General features: G+C 33.0%; 3 protein-coding genes and 2 non-coding genes across 10 annotated transcripts; 4 read left to right on the top strand and 1 right to left on the bottom strand.

Moving 5' to 3' along the window:
- Positions 1-962: 962 nt before the first annotated feature.
- Positions 963-4,687, bottom strand: LOC148202075 (uncharacterized). Of its 6 annotated transcripts, none has more exons than XM_088108819.1 (10): positions 4,166-4,686; positions 3,359-3,478; positions 3,215-3,265; positions 3,055-3,117; positions 2,838-2,932; positions 2,656-2,749; positions 2,345-2,452; positions 1,779-1,929; positions 1,400-1,652; positions 963-1,291 (listed from the first exon to the last, which is right to left on the bottom strand). In XM_088108819.1, the coding sequence occupies exons 5-8, from the start codon at positions 2,885-2,887 to the stop codon at positions 1,798-1,800; spliced, it is 384 nt and encodes a 127-aa protein (XP_087964945.1). In that variant the 5' UTR covers positions 2,888-2,932; positions 3,055-3,117; positions 3,215-3,265; positions 3,359-3,478; positions 4,166-4,686; the 3' UTR covers positions 963-1,291; positions 1,400-1,652; positions 1,779-1,797. The 6 variants fall into 6 exon arrangements, with proteins under 6 accessions (XP_087964945.1, XP_087964950.1, XP_087964948.1 ...); XM_088108824.1 differs by having other exon boundaries at positions 1,497-1,652; XM_088108822.1 differs by having other exon boundaries at positions 3,059-3,117.
- Positions 4,167-8,212, top strand: LOC148202073 (uncharacterized). Its single transcript, XM_088109516.1, has 3 exons — positions 4,167-4,355; positions 4,457-4,585; positions 7,578-8,212. The coding sequence occupies exons 1-3, from the start codon at positions 4,167-4,169 to the stop codon at positions 8,076-8,078; spliced, it is 819 nt and encodes a 272-aa protein (XP_087965642.1). The 3' UTR covers positions 8,079-8,212.
- On the top strand, positions 4,310-4,614 carry LOC148202076 (signal recognition particle RNA). The gene has a single exon (XR_015785386.1).
- Positions 6,705-7,009, top strand: LOC148202074 (signal recognition particle RNA). The gene has a single exon (XR_015785378.1).
- Positions 8,213-9,288: 1,076 nt separating the features above from the next.
- Positions 9,289-10,299, top strand: LOC148202072 (uncharacterized). Its single transcript, XM_088110620.1, has one exon. It carries the CDS (start codon positions 9,337-9,339, stop codon positions 10,225-10,227), a length of 891 nt encoding a protein of 296 aa, XP_087966746.1. The 5' UTR covers positions 9,289-9,336; the 3' UTR covers positions 10,228-10,299.
- The last annotated feature ends 5,309 nt before the right edge of the window (positions 10,300-15,608 follow it).

Genomic DNA, 15,608 nt, shown 5'->3' with positions numbered 1-15,608 from the left:
CCAACCGACCCGAACCTAACTGAACCCCACCCAACCGACTTGACCCGACTGACCATGCTCGACCTGACCAGATCGGACCCGAACCCAACCCATCACAACTCAACCCAACCCAACTAAACCGAACCCAACCGAACCGAACTTAACCCATCCCAACCGAACACAACCGAACCCAACCCAACCGAACCCAACTGAACTGAATCGAACCCAACCCAACCCAACCCAACATAACCGAACCGAACCCAACCCACCCCACCCCAACACAACCCCCTCACCCAACCGACCTGACCCGACCCGAACCTAACCCAACTGAACTCATCCCAACCCAACTGAATCGAATCTAACCGAACCCAACTTAACCAAACCCAACCGAACCCAACCCATCCTAATCCAACCCGACCCCACCCAACCGACCTGACCAAATCGGACCCGAACCTAACCGTACCGAAACCAACCGAACTAAACCGAAACGAACCGAACTCAACCCATCCAACTGAACCCAAACCCATCACAACCCAACCCAACCCAACCGAATCGAACTCAACCCATCCCAACCGAACCCCCCCAACCTGACCTGACCTAACCCAACTGACCCTGGCCAACCTAACCATATCATACCCGAACCGAACCAAACTAACCCGACCTGACCTTAACCCCGCACCGCGCCGCACCACATGACACCGCACCGAACCAAACCCAACCCAACCGACCTGACTCAATTGACCCTACCCGACCTGACCAGATCGGACCCGAACCCGAACCCAACCCAACCCAATAAACATTTATCATGTCTCAAGCATTAAATTGACATGAGGAACATAATATAAACATCAAACTGTTTTAGAAAAACATAAAGGTGTATCAAAAAATGATAGTTTACGTCTTAGAACAGTCTTTTTCCACAATTTTAGTAAGTTCGATGGTATTTTCATTCTTAGGTATTATGTTGATCATGGTAATAAGTATAAAATCAAAACATTGTTGAGGTATCATAATTTATCTCGCTAAGGATGACGACGTAAAATATAAACAACTTTTTTTATCAGCAAGAAATTATAAACTACTTGAGACATGGGTATTTCTCATACTTTGGTCTGCATGGATTTTACACTTGCATATTTTCAACAGATCATCCAAAGCTAACTGGAAGTGAATGTCTATAAGCTCATTTGCAAAATGAGTTTCTTCATCTCATGGAATATGCCATTTTGGGATAAAGCTTACCTAAGTGGAAAAACCTTTTGTGCTAATCCATTCTTCAAGGGCAACATCATCAGGGTGACTAAGAACACACCTATGAAATAAAAAATTTAACATTTGAATTTCCAGAGAAAGATATAAAACCATAGAATGAGAGCAGAAAAAACTAAATAAACATAGTCAAACACTTATATATACATACTTATACTGATCCATTGGATAAGATGATCAGCAACTTCATTGACCTATCATTGGAAGTAACAATCAAATAGATTAGGAACCAATGGAAATAAAAAGACCTTCCAAGATGGTGAGTCAAAAGCAAAGAAGACAGCTTCTTTGAATTGATCCTTGTAGCGAAGGAGTGCAGGACCTCCATATGTGATGCAAACTGACAATATCTTAAGTTGATATTCAATTGCAGCCTCAAGAGCTGGTGAAATTGTGGAACTAACCTGAAAAAAATGTCAGCTTTCAAGAAAATCCAGAAGCAGCATAGCAGTAAAAGATAATCACAAGGTAGATAAGGTTAAGATTATAAGAAGTTATTTATTCAATATGTCTAAAAGTTTAAAGCTTACATTTGAAATATGGAACCAATTAATTGCATGGTAGCCAAGGTTTTTGGAGGGTCATTAGCATCCATGCAAAGTAATGCATTAGATAATGAAACCCCCATAAGATCAACAAATGTTTAAAACAGGGAGCGTCCAACAAATGCCACTGACATAACTGCAAAATGCACCGTGAGTGAGTCTTATACCAAGTTATAAACATGCATGCCATCTTGTTAAGCATTTAGTGAAAAATCTAAAAGCTTCAATGTTGTAAAATTCTATGAAATCAAGTAATTGCAAATCAGAAAAGTACAACAGAAAAAGGAAGGGATAACAAATATAAAGTTCAGACAGAACAGCACAACCATCAAGATCCAATCAAGTGGCTTATCTTACCTTTTAACAAAAAAATCTAACGTTTACAAAAACCAAGAGAGTAAAAGAGAAAGCTTAAAAGTTTATAAATTCTTGAAAAAGAAGAGTAACCGAAAAAGATATACAGAGAATAAAAACACACATAATGAAAGTTGTTTGACAGCACTAATATGAAACTTCTCACTACGATGAATAACCAGTTGCTTTGAAAATACCTTTGTTTGTCCATCCACGCTTGTGGCTGCAGCAACAATTCCAATTCCCCCCTTTGGGAGTCTAGCAAAGAGCTTTGTAGCATACGCTTCGAGAACTCTTTGGAAAACCTAAGTTGAAATTTCCATTGTGAATAACAGAAACTTTATATGGCTTTCAAAATTGGAGACACAATATTAACTCAGATTTAAAATTGGAGGGACATTCTCATCTCAGTTTTAAAATTGAACAAGCATCTTAATCTTACAAAAGAATTTCATCATTACAGCCAATACCAGTCACATGAAAACCATTTGAATGCAATCTAGTGTACCTCAAGTAATAGAAGTCTCTTTCCCGGTATCATCAACTGTCGCGGCAGAGAGTTTATCCAGCATAACTCCAGCTGCAAACGATCGCCCTGATTGCTACAAAGGAAAATACCAGGCAATAAAAGGGTATAAAAGGCTGAGAGATCTAATTTCCATCACAAAACATTCCAAAATTTTCTATTACCTGTCACTATCCTCATATCTGATGGGAATATTAGAAAGTGAAAGCTTCATGTTTCAAATGATGGTGCCAGTGAGGGATCCCAACCATGATCGGTTCTTAACATTAAAGAAAAAGAGACATGAGTTAATACAAGGTATTCTTAATCATACAGAAACTTGCAGGCACAAAGAGACATGAGTTGATATAAGGAATTCTTAATATAAGGCAAATTTGTTACCAACTTTCATGCGAAACATTTTGTTTGAGGTTTGGGGGTAAGGCTGGAATTTGTCCTTCAACTCTGGGATAGTTTCGATTGTTAACATATACAGATTTTGACAAGAAACAAGCAAAAGTTTTGTGACAGTGGTGCAGTTTTGTAAAAGTGAAATTCATACCATTTCTGATTTTAACTGTTGTGATTTCTCCCAAAGTTTCAGTTCCATCTCCTGTTGCCAAATGGAAGAAAAGTGAGCCTCAAATAAATCATCTTCAACCCAAAGTGAATACACTTTATCTAAATCTTACTTCTGAATTCTTACCTCTAATCAGCTCTTAGCGTCTTGGACAACATCCCCCAACTGAGTTGCAGATTCATCTAGTAAGAAAATGCAATCCAAATATACTGGGACTGGATCTTGGCCAAGCCTACTCCATGGAACCTTAAAAGAAACACAATCATCAAATGTGACCATCAGTCAAGCACAAAGAAACATTTGACTTCTGCTAAATGGGTGCATGATGAATGAGAAACTATTTCAAAATTGAACTTTTACCACAGTCTCCTACCAATAGATAAATATAAAAGAAACAAGCTCTTACGGCTTTGGCAATTACAATATGCCCATGAAATTATAAAATAAAGAAGATAAATAGGAAAAAATTCATTCCATTTATACAATTTTCATGCTGCTGTGATAACCCCCAAAGTCCCACTCTTTTCTATCAACTGTGAAAAGCAGAAACCATAATTCTCATCTCAGATTTACAGTCTGCACAAAACAATATATTTCTAGCCTGTCAAATAAATACAAGGCCCAAAAACATATTTGTAAGTAATAATTCATAAGCATATGAAATTTGTATTGTGAATAAAAGAAATTTCATAGGGATTTCAAAATTAGAGACACAAATATTAACTCAAACATAAAATTGGAGAGACATTTTCATCTCAGTTTTATAGTATGCATAAAAGGGCCACGACTAACACGAATTGGAGATCCATAAGTACATTAAAAGATATAATCAAAATTGAACATTTTCTGATGAGAGTATTAATCACAGTGGAATGAACACTTTAAAATGACTCAATGAAACCTTTTGGGTTATTACGACGTATCATATCATACCATGGAGAAAATAGACGGGAAAGAAAAAGCCTCAGTTTCCAACTCAAGACTCTACGAACTTGATATTGCCATTTGGAAGTCCCATGTTGTTAAGAATATTAGACAAACTAGTCTTTATAAATCTTCTGACAAACATGTCAGTTCGCCGAGCTGGGTAACGTCAGCTTGTGACCTGAGTGGGGGCATTGAGGTGATTGAACAAGGCTATGGCTTGCTAAGCTAGTCTGGAGGCTGCAACTTGCTGGCCTGCCCACTCCAAGTCAGGAGCTGAGCCATGGGATCTTTGCGAAGGCGTTGGTTTCCTGGTTTCTAGACAGGAGGGTACCGCGTGAGGCTGGTTTCACAGAGCAGCGACCACCTCCGGCTCTTGACAGTGGAGGGATAACAGGCTGCTGCTCCTCCAGTCCTCAAATGAGCTTGGTGAGCCTTGCTCTTGAACAATTACTTTTTTTTATAAATGTAATGTCTGTTTTTAATGCAAACTGAGTGCATTTTGGAACACTGCATAAGCATCGCCACCAATGATATATCAGTTTCAGAAGATATTGCAAGTATCTTACAAAAGAAATAAATAGGTTCTTTTTATTGGTTTCTTAAATCTTTATTGAACAATACTTTACGTAATAATATATTATTATAATAAACTCTCACTCCTTAGTACAGAATTTTCAGTCACCATCTTACCTTTTATGTTTCTTTTTTCTTACCTAATGAAATGTCTCTTTTTCTTGAATAGTCACCTGCTTTCTTTCAACTAAATTTTGATTTTAGGTAGATCAACAAGTGTTTATATGTGATTTTTTTTCAAAGATTCAAGTTTCTCCTATGGTGATCATATTTTAAGCTTGGTAATTTTTAAATGAAAAATATTTTAAAAGAATAGTTTTTTGCATTGTATTATATGAAAGATGAAAATATGTATATTTATATAATCATGTGTTTTTTTAGCGTTTATATCTATATTTATGTATATTAGAATAGAAAATAATAAAATTATAAAAATAAAATTGATCAATTTGAACTTTTAGTTTATCTGTTCAATTCGTTTTCTTCTATTTCATGGATTTATGATTGATTAGATATTAACAAGTCATATTATCTCATTTTTTTATTTTTATTTTTTTTATGGTAAAGTTTATTTATTTTTAGCTGAGTAAATAGTTTGTTAATTATACATAGAAAAGAGAAACTAATGTTTGTAAAGAAAATGAAACTCGACTTATGGTTAGATTAAGGTTTAGGATTTAGAGTTAGGATTATGGTTAAGATTTAGGGTTAAAGTTTATGGTTATGGTTGGGGTTAGAATTATGGTTAGTGTTAGGGTTATAGTTAGTTAATCATTGTTATGATTGGGGTTAGGGTGAATTAACCATAATTAGTTAACTAGGGTTAGTTAATCACAATTAAAAAACTATGGTTAGTTAACTATGGTTAGAGTTAGGGTTAGTCTCTTTAATTCAACCTAACGGACTTCCTCCGACGACCATCGCACTTCATTCACCTCTCCAATCCAATCGACTGTGTTTCAACTTGGTTGACTATGTTCTAACTCGGCCAGCTATGTTCCAACATGGCAGACCATGCTTTAACCCAATTATCTCATACCCTGACGATGCTTTTTTATCCCTTTTTGATACTTTTTTTCATGGGTTTCTGCTTCCATTAATTTTACAAATATTCTACTCATTTCATGTGAAAAACTAACTAGGACGATCACTATATTGTCGTCCAACTATAGTTTCAAGGTCAAGGTCAAGGTTATGCCAACAACTTATTTTGTGATGACTTTCCACAACTTTCATTATTATTCAATTAGTTTGAAGTCGTCTCAAGGTTTCAAGTTCCATGACTTCATTAATGTTAAGAGAAGTTGTGTTTGATTCAAACAATTTCATCCACTACTAACACAAATTTACCTTCATTGATAAAAATTTGTCTTACTTCACCATGACTTCTTACACAACTTTTCTATCTTAGTAAGTTTTTAAGAAAATATCTATTTACATAACTTTTACAACGAATTGCACCGTTCTTAAAAAAAACCTTGATTGAGGATGGAGGACGTAAAGGGGTATTTAGAGAAAATTAAGTTATCTTTTATATTTTAATAAAAGGTGTTATTTTACCTTTATCATACTTAAGGGGTGTAAGAAGAAATGATGAAGGTGCACAAACAAATTTTCATTCTTTGGACCCGATGGTTCCGAATTGGAGATCCATAAAGAATTGAATTAAAAGATATAATCCAAATTGAAGTTTTTCTGCGAGGGTATTAATCAAAGTGGAATCAACACTTTAAAATGCCACTTTTATGTTTTTCTCATCACCTTAAAATGACTCAACGAAACCTTTGGGTTACAAGGTTATAATGTATTATGATGTATCATATCATACCATGGAGAAAATAGACGGGAAGGAACAAGCCTCAGTTTCCAACTAAAGACTCTAAGTACTGAATATTGCCATTTCCAAGTCCCACACCGTTCAGAATATTAGATAAAAGAGTCTTTATAAATCTTCTGACGTACATGTCTGTCTGCCGGGCTGGGTAACGCCAGCTTGTGACCTGAGTGGGGGCAAGAGGATGATTGAACAAGGCTATGGCTAGCTAAGCTGGTCTTGAGGTTGCAACTTGCTGGCCTGCCCATTCCAAGCTGAGAGTTGGTCCATGGGACCTTTGCGAAGGCATCGGTTTCCTGGTTCTTAGACAGGAGGGCACAGCGTGAGGCTGGTTTCACAGAGCAGCGACCACCTCCGGCTCTTGGCAGTGGAGGGAAAACAGGCTGCTGCACCTCCAGTCCTACTCAAGCTTGGTGAGCCTTGCTCCTTGAACAATCATCTTTTTTTTATTAACTTGTGCGTCATAAACCTAGGCGTGTTCCTTGAACCATCTTTCGGCACTCAGTTTGCTCCTTGAACATAAGCATCCCCACCAACAAGTGACCAATATATCAGAAGATGAAGATTCCACCTGTCCTTAATCTGAGCTGTTATAGGCAGACAATCATAAGACTCAAAAGTCAATTATGTTACTAAATAACTCCTCTCATGCTCCACACAAAAACTCCCATTACAAATGCATGCATCATCACACACACATCAACTATTATATTCTCAAGATGTGCCATTTTGAAATCTGCCATGTGATTCCTATCTTATAAATAAAGAAGTTGTGGGATGGGTTGGATGCATGGAAAGCGTTTCAAGTGATGATGTTGATATCCAAATCAATATGATAGAATTGCATACTCATTAGGTGACATTTGAGGAAAAAATATTATTCCTTGTCTCCCATAATATGTAACTTCACTTCCTATATATAAAGCAAAAGCCAACCACGAGAAATCGGGCTTCAAATAAATCTGCAATTACTTTCTAAAGGATCTGTTTCTCAGGAGGACAAAATGGTAGCTATTGAAAAGAAAACAAAGTTCTCTGCATCATCGCAGAAAGAAAGGCAGTGAAAATGGATTCGCAGTTGAATGTGTGACATACTTGGTTATGAGAAAGAAGATGAAGAAGCAAATTCAAAAGACCCTGAAAAGTTTGAAGCACAAAAGCGATAACACTTCAAGTATGCTTAGCTTCTCAGATGAAGCGGAAACAATCACGCTGATGTTTATCTCTGGCCAAAAAGGACACTCAAAACCCAGCAGATGGTCAGCAATATCCAAGTTGATGAAGCCTAAAAGAGAAGCTTGTGACTCTCAAGAATCAAACACAAATGAATTTCAAAAGGTGGATGCAGCCTTGCAGTCTCTCGTCAGTCACAAGCTTTCGTCTATTGACAATTTTCATAGTGATATGGAAAATTTGGAGCTGTGCATTCATGATCTCGAAATAGGTGTTGATCACCTCTCAAGAAAATTAATCAGAAACAGAGTTTCCCTTCTCAACATCTTCAACCACTAATCATAGTATCTACTTGATTTTTGTGCCCTCAATTTTCCCCCACGAGTGTCACAATTGTACATGAATGTGATTACATTTGTTTATAATGTATTAAATACATATCGATTGAGGATCAAACTATTGTTACTTCAACATCTATATCTTTTTGTACAGTTCCTGTGTTTACCCTCTACATCTCATCTTTCAACTTTCCTTTTCCTCCTAAAAGTTCACCATTAACATAAATGAAAATAAAGAATCATAGAACAGTAAACACTTTTCTTACTTCTAGAGTCACAGAAGCAGAAAAGCAACTGCTCAGTAACATTTTTCTTTTATTCAGTTCACTTATAGATGTTATAGTCTATTGGTTATTATTCAATCATGCACATGTAGCAGCAACCGATGGCCAGCGTGACCTAAGCCTGTGCTTTAGCCATCGAACAAGTCTACACATGCACACGAGGGGTGACAGTGAAATACATTTTTTAAAGAACTAATTTTCAAAGCAGTTGTTGCAAACCGTGTGTTGCATGATAGCATATTAATTAAGAGAAACGAGTTGTCAGGAGATTCCTTGTGGGAGACATTGCACTAACATTAATAAGGTTATGTTTGGATTCAAATCTTGATTAGTTAGCACTCATTAATGTGAGACTCCTTGCATCTTCAGTAAATGTCCATTATATATGTTGAGCACATGGCACTGGATGGAAGTTGAATCTCAACTCAATTTGTTCTCTTACTTTACAGACCTCGTGTTCCTGACCATTAGACAGTTTTGTTTTAAATCAATGAGATGCAACAGAAACACAGGCTCAGGCTCCATTTCACCTCTCCCCCTTCTTTTCTCTCACACAATGTTAGCTTTATTTTAATAAACGGGAAATAGAGTTATGCAGTTCTTGTTTCTGCATGAGAGACAAGCTCAGCAGTACTGCAGCCATTGTTTAAGACATCAAGTAGTCCACACGTGCAGATCAATTTACATCATTAAATGCATGTTTTTTATGGTAAATCATCGAAGTGAGAGAGAAAAACGGAGCAAAGTGTTAGTTGGAGAGTTTCCATGTGGGAGACACTTTCCTAACAATTATGTGATCATGTTTAGATCCAAATCTTGATTTGTTAGCACTTATTGATATTAGTTTAAGGTGAGATTCCTTGTGTCCTCAACACACTGTTATATATATATTGAGAAGATGGCATTAGCAAGAAGGTAGATCAAAAAACTGAATTCTATTCTCAACATCTAGCCTTCTCTTCCCCTGAGGAAAAAATGGCAACCTCACAGTTGAACTCAAAATCCCATTTCCATGCTCGTTCAAACAGCTTACCCTCTAGAGCACACCCACTTATCCTACAATGCAATGAGCACTTGGACAGGTTAAGGGCTTCCCATGAAACCTCCTCTTCCTCTTCAACCCTTAGCCACAAGCTAGGAGGGTTGCAAGATCTACATGAATGTGTAGAAAATTTGTTTCAGCTTCCCCTCACTCAAGAAGCACTTCACCGTGAGAGTCAAGAAAACTGGGTGGATGAGCTTCTGAATGGATCCTTAAGGCTCTTAGATGTGTGCACAACCGCCAAAGACTCTCTACTGCACACAAAAGAGTGCATGAGAGAACTTCAATCGATTATGAGAAGGAGAAAGGGGGGTGAAGTAGAGCTCAGATCAGAGATTAAGAAGTTCTTGACTTCAAGAAAGGTGGTCAAAAGGGCCATCTCAAAAGCCTTGGCAAATTTGAAGGGTACCCCAAGAAAATGCAGCATGTCATCACCTGCAAACAAAGATAATCAAACAGTAGCTTTGGTTAATTTAATGGAGAACGTGGAAGTGGTCACTCTATCAGCATTTCAGACGCTACTTCATTTGATCTCAGGGAGTGCACAATCAAAGTCAAGCAGCTGGAGTTTGGTTTCCAAGCTTATGCAGACGAAGAAAGTAGGGTGCTCAAAGTTGGCAGATGAATGTGAATTTGCTCAACTTGATGAAGCATTGCAATCCTGCATGTTTTCCCATACAAGTAAATTTGATAACATTAGTAGACTGCAAAACCAGTTGGAGAAAGTGGAGTCGCTTGTTCAAGATCTTGAAGAAGGTTTTGAATTTCTGTTTAGGCGTTTGATAAAGACCAGAGTTTCCCTTCTTAACATCCTCAATCACTAGTTAAGATCATTGGGGTATCAACTTTTGTAATGTATATATACAGAGAGATAAATTGAAACATTTTACTCAGATTTTTGATAGTAAACAACTTTTAACACCACTAGTCAACAACTTACGGATATTACACAAAAAAAGAAGTAAATGTGAATATTAAGTAATGGTTGGTTCATTAAAGTTCCATATCGATGGATCAATACCAAGAAGAAAGTTGTTTTTGGATTGTCACCACAACTCAATTGGTGTTTTAGATGTATGTGAACTTGGATAGTTGTCTCGCATGTAGGATTTATTAAAGTTCCAAATCGATTAACATTAAAAAGAAAGTTGTTTTTGGATTCTTACCACAACTCAATAAGTGTATCAGGTGTACCTGAACTTGGATAATTGTGTGTCATATGGAAATGACAAAAATAACTCTTAAGATATTGAAAAATATATTAAATCGTACAATAATATATTGAAAAGTTTAAATATCTTTTTGCAAGAGAGTAATCTTTGTTTATTTAAGCTATGATTATTTATTGATTAAGGTAAAGAACCTTGAAATTATGAAAATAAATAATTTTTAATAAAATAAATTTAAAAGTCTAGAAAATTATTTTCGCAACATGCACCTACCCACCCACAGGGTAAAATAGAGATGTTGAGTGACTTAGTCTTCTCACTCACTTAATGAATTGGGCTTAGCTAATTAGACCTAAAAAATATACTTAAATGAATTGTACCAAAATGGTAACTTTTGATATATTTTTTAATATAATCTTATGAGATATTTACTTATCTTCATAATATTTCACAAATAAAACTAAACCATTTTCTTTCAAAAATATTTAATAAAACCTTAATTATTAAAAAATAATAATAAAAATACTGATAAAGAATATAATAATCATAATAAAATCTGATGTGGATAGTAAGTCTATACTTCAAGTACGAATATATATCATAGTGTATCCTTAGATATTTAATATAAAAAAAAATAAAAATTATCGTACAACTTACTTATAAATCTAACTCAACTCTACAAACCAGTTTGTAAAGTAAGGTTTATATTCATTTATCTATTATAAATTGGTCATCTCTGGTTGATGTGAGACTTCTAACTCTAGTGACTGAATTTTTTTCAAAAAATGTAAAGTTATGCTAAAAAAAAGTTGCATGAGAAATCTTACTTAAATGAAAAGCAGAACTTTGTATTGAAATTCATTTTATAATAAAAACATGTCATATAATACTATATCAAATACAATCAGGAAAGTTATAATGTAAGAATTTCTATTATTACCTCAAAATACGACTTTGTAAAGTCAAAAAGCCATCATATAATATTGAGTGACAGCCATATTTTTTTTTGTTATTGCTTGAAGTCCACATATTTGATGTAATGACCATTCTTCCATCAAAACTATCTAAACAAGTTAAAATTATTGATTTTTCACAAGTATAACTTTGAATATCTATTTCTTGATCATGTTTCTAGAAGGAACTTGGAATAATGGTTGGAGAGCAGCCAAGAAAAATCTCCTAAAACTAACATCGTCCACACACTCAACAATAATAACTGCATTTCCAAGTTCTTTCCTTGATTTTTCTGCATCATAACTTTCAGTTACTATTTATGCTGTTATGTTCTTAAACTAAACTGGATTAATATATATAAACTAAGGTCAATTTACAAGCTAAACTGAATATTCTCATCAAAATCAAAACAAGTGATGGAAAAATAGTACCATTTAATAGTATTTTGAAACTAGACATCCATTAAGGTATTAGATAATTGCATATCCAAGTTAAGAAAAAGCATGAGAATGTGAAAAAGTAATGGTTAGAAATTCAATAAAACCAAAAATATATAATTATAATGTATAAATAAAAAGATTCATAAAATCTTTATTTTAAAATTTTGTGTTGAAAATTATTATAATCATTTTATTTGTACTTATTCACTCAAACTTAAATTCTCTAATAATTTGGAAATAAAATAGTTCAGAATTTGATTGAAGGATGAAACAGAAAAGGGAGACAGGTAATGTAAGTTGAATGCATTTCTTTGAACATGAAAATAATGTTATTAGCGTTCTACTTATCCACTGATTATGATTAGCAGCATAATATTAGCAAACATAGCACGTGAATTTTGTCATTTTGTACCTTGTTTTCTTCTATTTACACACCCACCCTCTAATTTGCCAAACGTTAGAAACCATGTTAAATGTTAAATCTATGATAAGTGTTCCTCATTATATTTGTGGGACACGTGTCCGATCTATGTCAAGAGCCAAATGAAACCCAACAATTTATAAATCAAACAAACAAGAAATCAAACAAAATACGTTAAAAAATTAGTTGGTATTGTCTGAATTGAAAACTGGGAATGTCTCTTCTTCCAAATTTTGTAAATTTATCATAGATGACTTTTTCTAATTGAAAATCGAAAAAACAAAAGAAAATCCACATACAAAAATTAAATAGCGAAAATAAAGTTGATTATGACTAAATATTTTTTGCTTTAATCTTATATTTCATCATAAATAATTAACTAGTAACTATTTTTTTTTTTGTTTTAATAAGGTTAATTGAAATCCAATTATAGACTAGTTAGTATATTTCTCATAATATAATTAATTAATATTAAATCTACATTTTAATTCAATCATATATAAAATCGATTTATAGAATTAAATTTCCTTAATAAATTAACTAATAAATAAATAAATATAAATATTATTTTACAAACCAGTTTGAATTATATTTTTTTTTTGCAATTCTCCATCAATCTCTCTCAGTCGTGAGTGTAATCCTTATCTGCTTTCAATGTACCCTTCAACGTGAATCGTCCATCTTCCCATTCATTATGATCCCTACGTTGGATTGTAGTATTTTTGTTTCTTTTGAACCCTAAAATCAATTATTATTTTTTTAAGTAATTCTCTTTACAATATAAATCAAATTGATTTGTGCCCTTCATTTTTTTGTCGACATTATGTTACATTACATGACACTTACAAGAGTTTTTGGAATCTGAAATTCAATGTCACTCACTTTCAAAGTGGAATTCAATTTGAAAACTTTAATGGATTAAATTCATACCAAAAAACCATTTATTTTTTTAATATCGATTAAGTTCAATATTTATTTATTTTGAATTTGTAACTAAAATAAACTTATTGTGTATATGGATTATATTTATATTTTTGTCCAACTTTATTTCGTATAAAATTATTTTTCTATATTTGTTTAGGATTCAATTTATAAATAATTTCAATGTCATGCATAATCATAATGATTTCTCATATTTTGCTGTCCTATTGATTATAGTTATATTTTTTAAAAAATTTAGGCGATTGTTAAATTATGTAATGAATTAGTTCACTTATTTGTTATCAAATTAAACACAAAATTCAAAGTTAAATAGAAAAAGTAATAAAAATAATATTTAATCTCCTAAACTTTTCTTTATGAACTTTACTTGACACCTAGATTTTTAATTTTATTCCTGTTAATCCTTAAAAATGATTGACTTTTACAAAAAAATATAACAAAAAAATGATAAATAGTTGACATTTAGTGTAAATAATTTACCTCAAATATATAAGATAAATTTATGGTGATATATAGTAAGATTTATTGATCGATTGCAATAAAACTAAAATTTAAAGTGTGTATTGTACATATATAATCCAAGGATCAATTAAGAAAAAAAAAAGTTAAGGTAATTATTTACTAAATAAAATAAAATTTAGAAGGTTAAATACCCCTTCCTAAGAATTAAAATAAATAAATAAATATCAATAGGTGATTCAAAGATCCGAGAGGATATTGAATACAAACCCTAATCAGTCTAACCACGTTACGTTATTTTTATATTTACTAAAATGATATTTCTTTTTTCACCGTAAGTGAGATTTTTATCTAAAAACCGAAGTAAACGAATTGCTAAAATGCAATATCCATTTTGTCATGTCTATTCACCATTAAAAAATACATTTTTTAAAAAAATATCTCATGCACATCCAAATTGATTTTAATAGAAAATTCTGATATTATAATAAAATCAATTTGAAAAAAAATATCAAGTTTGATCTTATCCTGAAAATTAATCGAGAATGACCCAAAGAAACTTTTAAGACAAAAGAAATTATTCTTTCCTGTTCGTCTTAAGATATTTATGATCACCATAAAAAAAACAATTAAGCCTAAAAATTCTTATATTTTAGGGAATTTTTGTGGTCGAACGTACTAAGGGAGAACACGTTTTTCAAAAAAAAATAAAAATAAAAATACAGTTTAATATACCAGCCGAAAACCTTACAAAATAAATTTGCAAAACATTACATTAAATAATATTTAAAAATTTAATGATAAAATAAAAATAAAATACAAATAATGATAATTGGTTGGTTACTTGGCTATTGATTGGTGCGTGGGAAACATTGGGAAGGGTTCAGCTGGAGAGTGCACGAGATCCACAAACACAAAAAAATTGAGTTCGGCCCAACTGGGCCCACATTGAGAAATTGAGAACCGTGAATGCTGATGCTGGACTCTATATCCAAAATCTGGAGGAGACTTCTATGGCCCACCTACGAATAATCTACTTGTAGCTTGTACCTTAAATGGGTCCCACTCAATCAACCACTAGACACCATTTTTGGGATTTAAAAAGAAAAAATTATTTAGGTCAAAGTTGGTACTAACACTGATATTATAATCACCATCTGTAGTTAATTAAGTGATAGATTTTATAACTCAGCTAAATAATTGATAGCTACTAGTTCGAAATTCAAATTATGGTAATACCATTTTAAATATGGAAATAAAATATATTTATGTTCAAAATCTCAAACAATATTATTATTAATGATAAGAATTTTTTTATAATAATATTGTGTATAAATATGGGTATATTAATACTCATTCCACTTATCCACAAATGGACAGAAAAAATATTAAATTATACATGAGTATCTATTTTACTATTAAAATTGAATTTATCAATGTATATAGACCTCGATTTGAATATTTTAAACATTTTTAATCAAATTAAAATAATTGTTTCCATGAGACTGATTTCTTTAATCTCTCTGTGTAGAAACAGTTAAATTAACCGATATAAATCATGATAAATATGAGTAAAATAAATAGTAAATCCTCCTTCTCAATATTTAATACAGCCACATATCGAAAATTCAGTTCAATTATTTTTCAATTTTAAAAAAGGTTTTCTATGGTCATATTAAACTATAGCAAATATTTGAAAGAAATGAATGTATACGGGAGAAATGTACAGCTGAAATTATGGAACTACTGACGTTGAAAATTTACAAATTTCATGAAATTAAGGAAGTTGAATTTGAAAGGGTGATTTAGAGCTAAGTGAC

The sequence above is a fragment of the Vigna umbellata genome, chromosome 3, assembly GCF_029865625.1.
Source record: "Vigna umbellata cultivar VRB3 chromosome 3, Vumbellata_1.0, whole genome shotgun sequence".
Classification (NCBI taxonomy): Eukaryota; Viridiplantae; Streptophyta; class Magnoliopsida; order Fabales; family Fabaceae; genus Vigna; species Vigna umbellata.
Note: the sequence above shows the minus strand (reverse complement) of the source record. Positions and strands in the feature narration are given on the sequence as shown.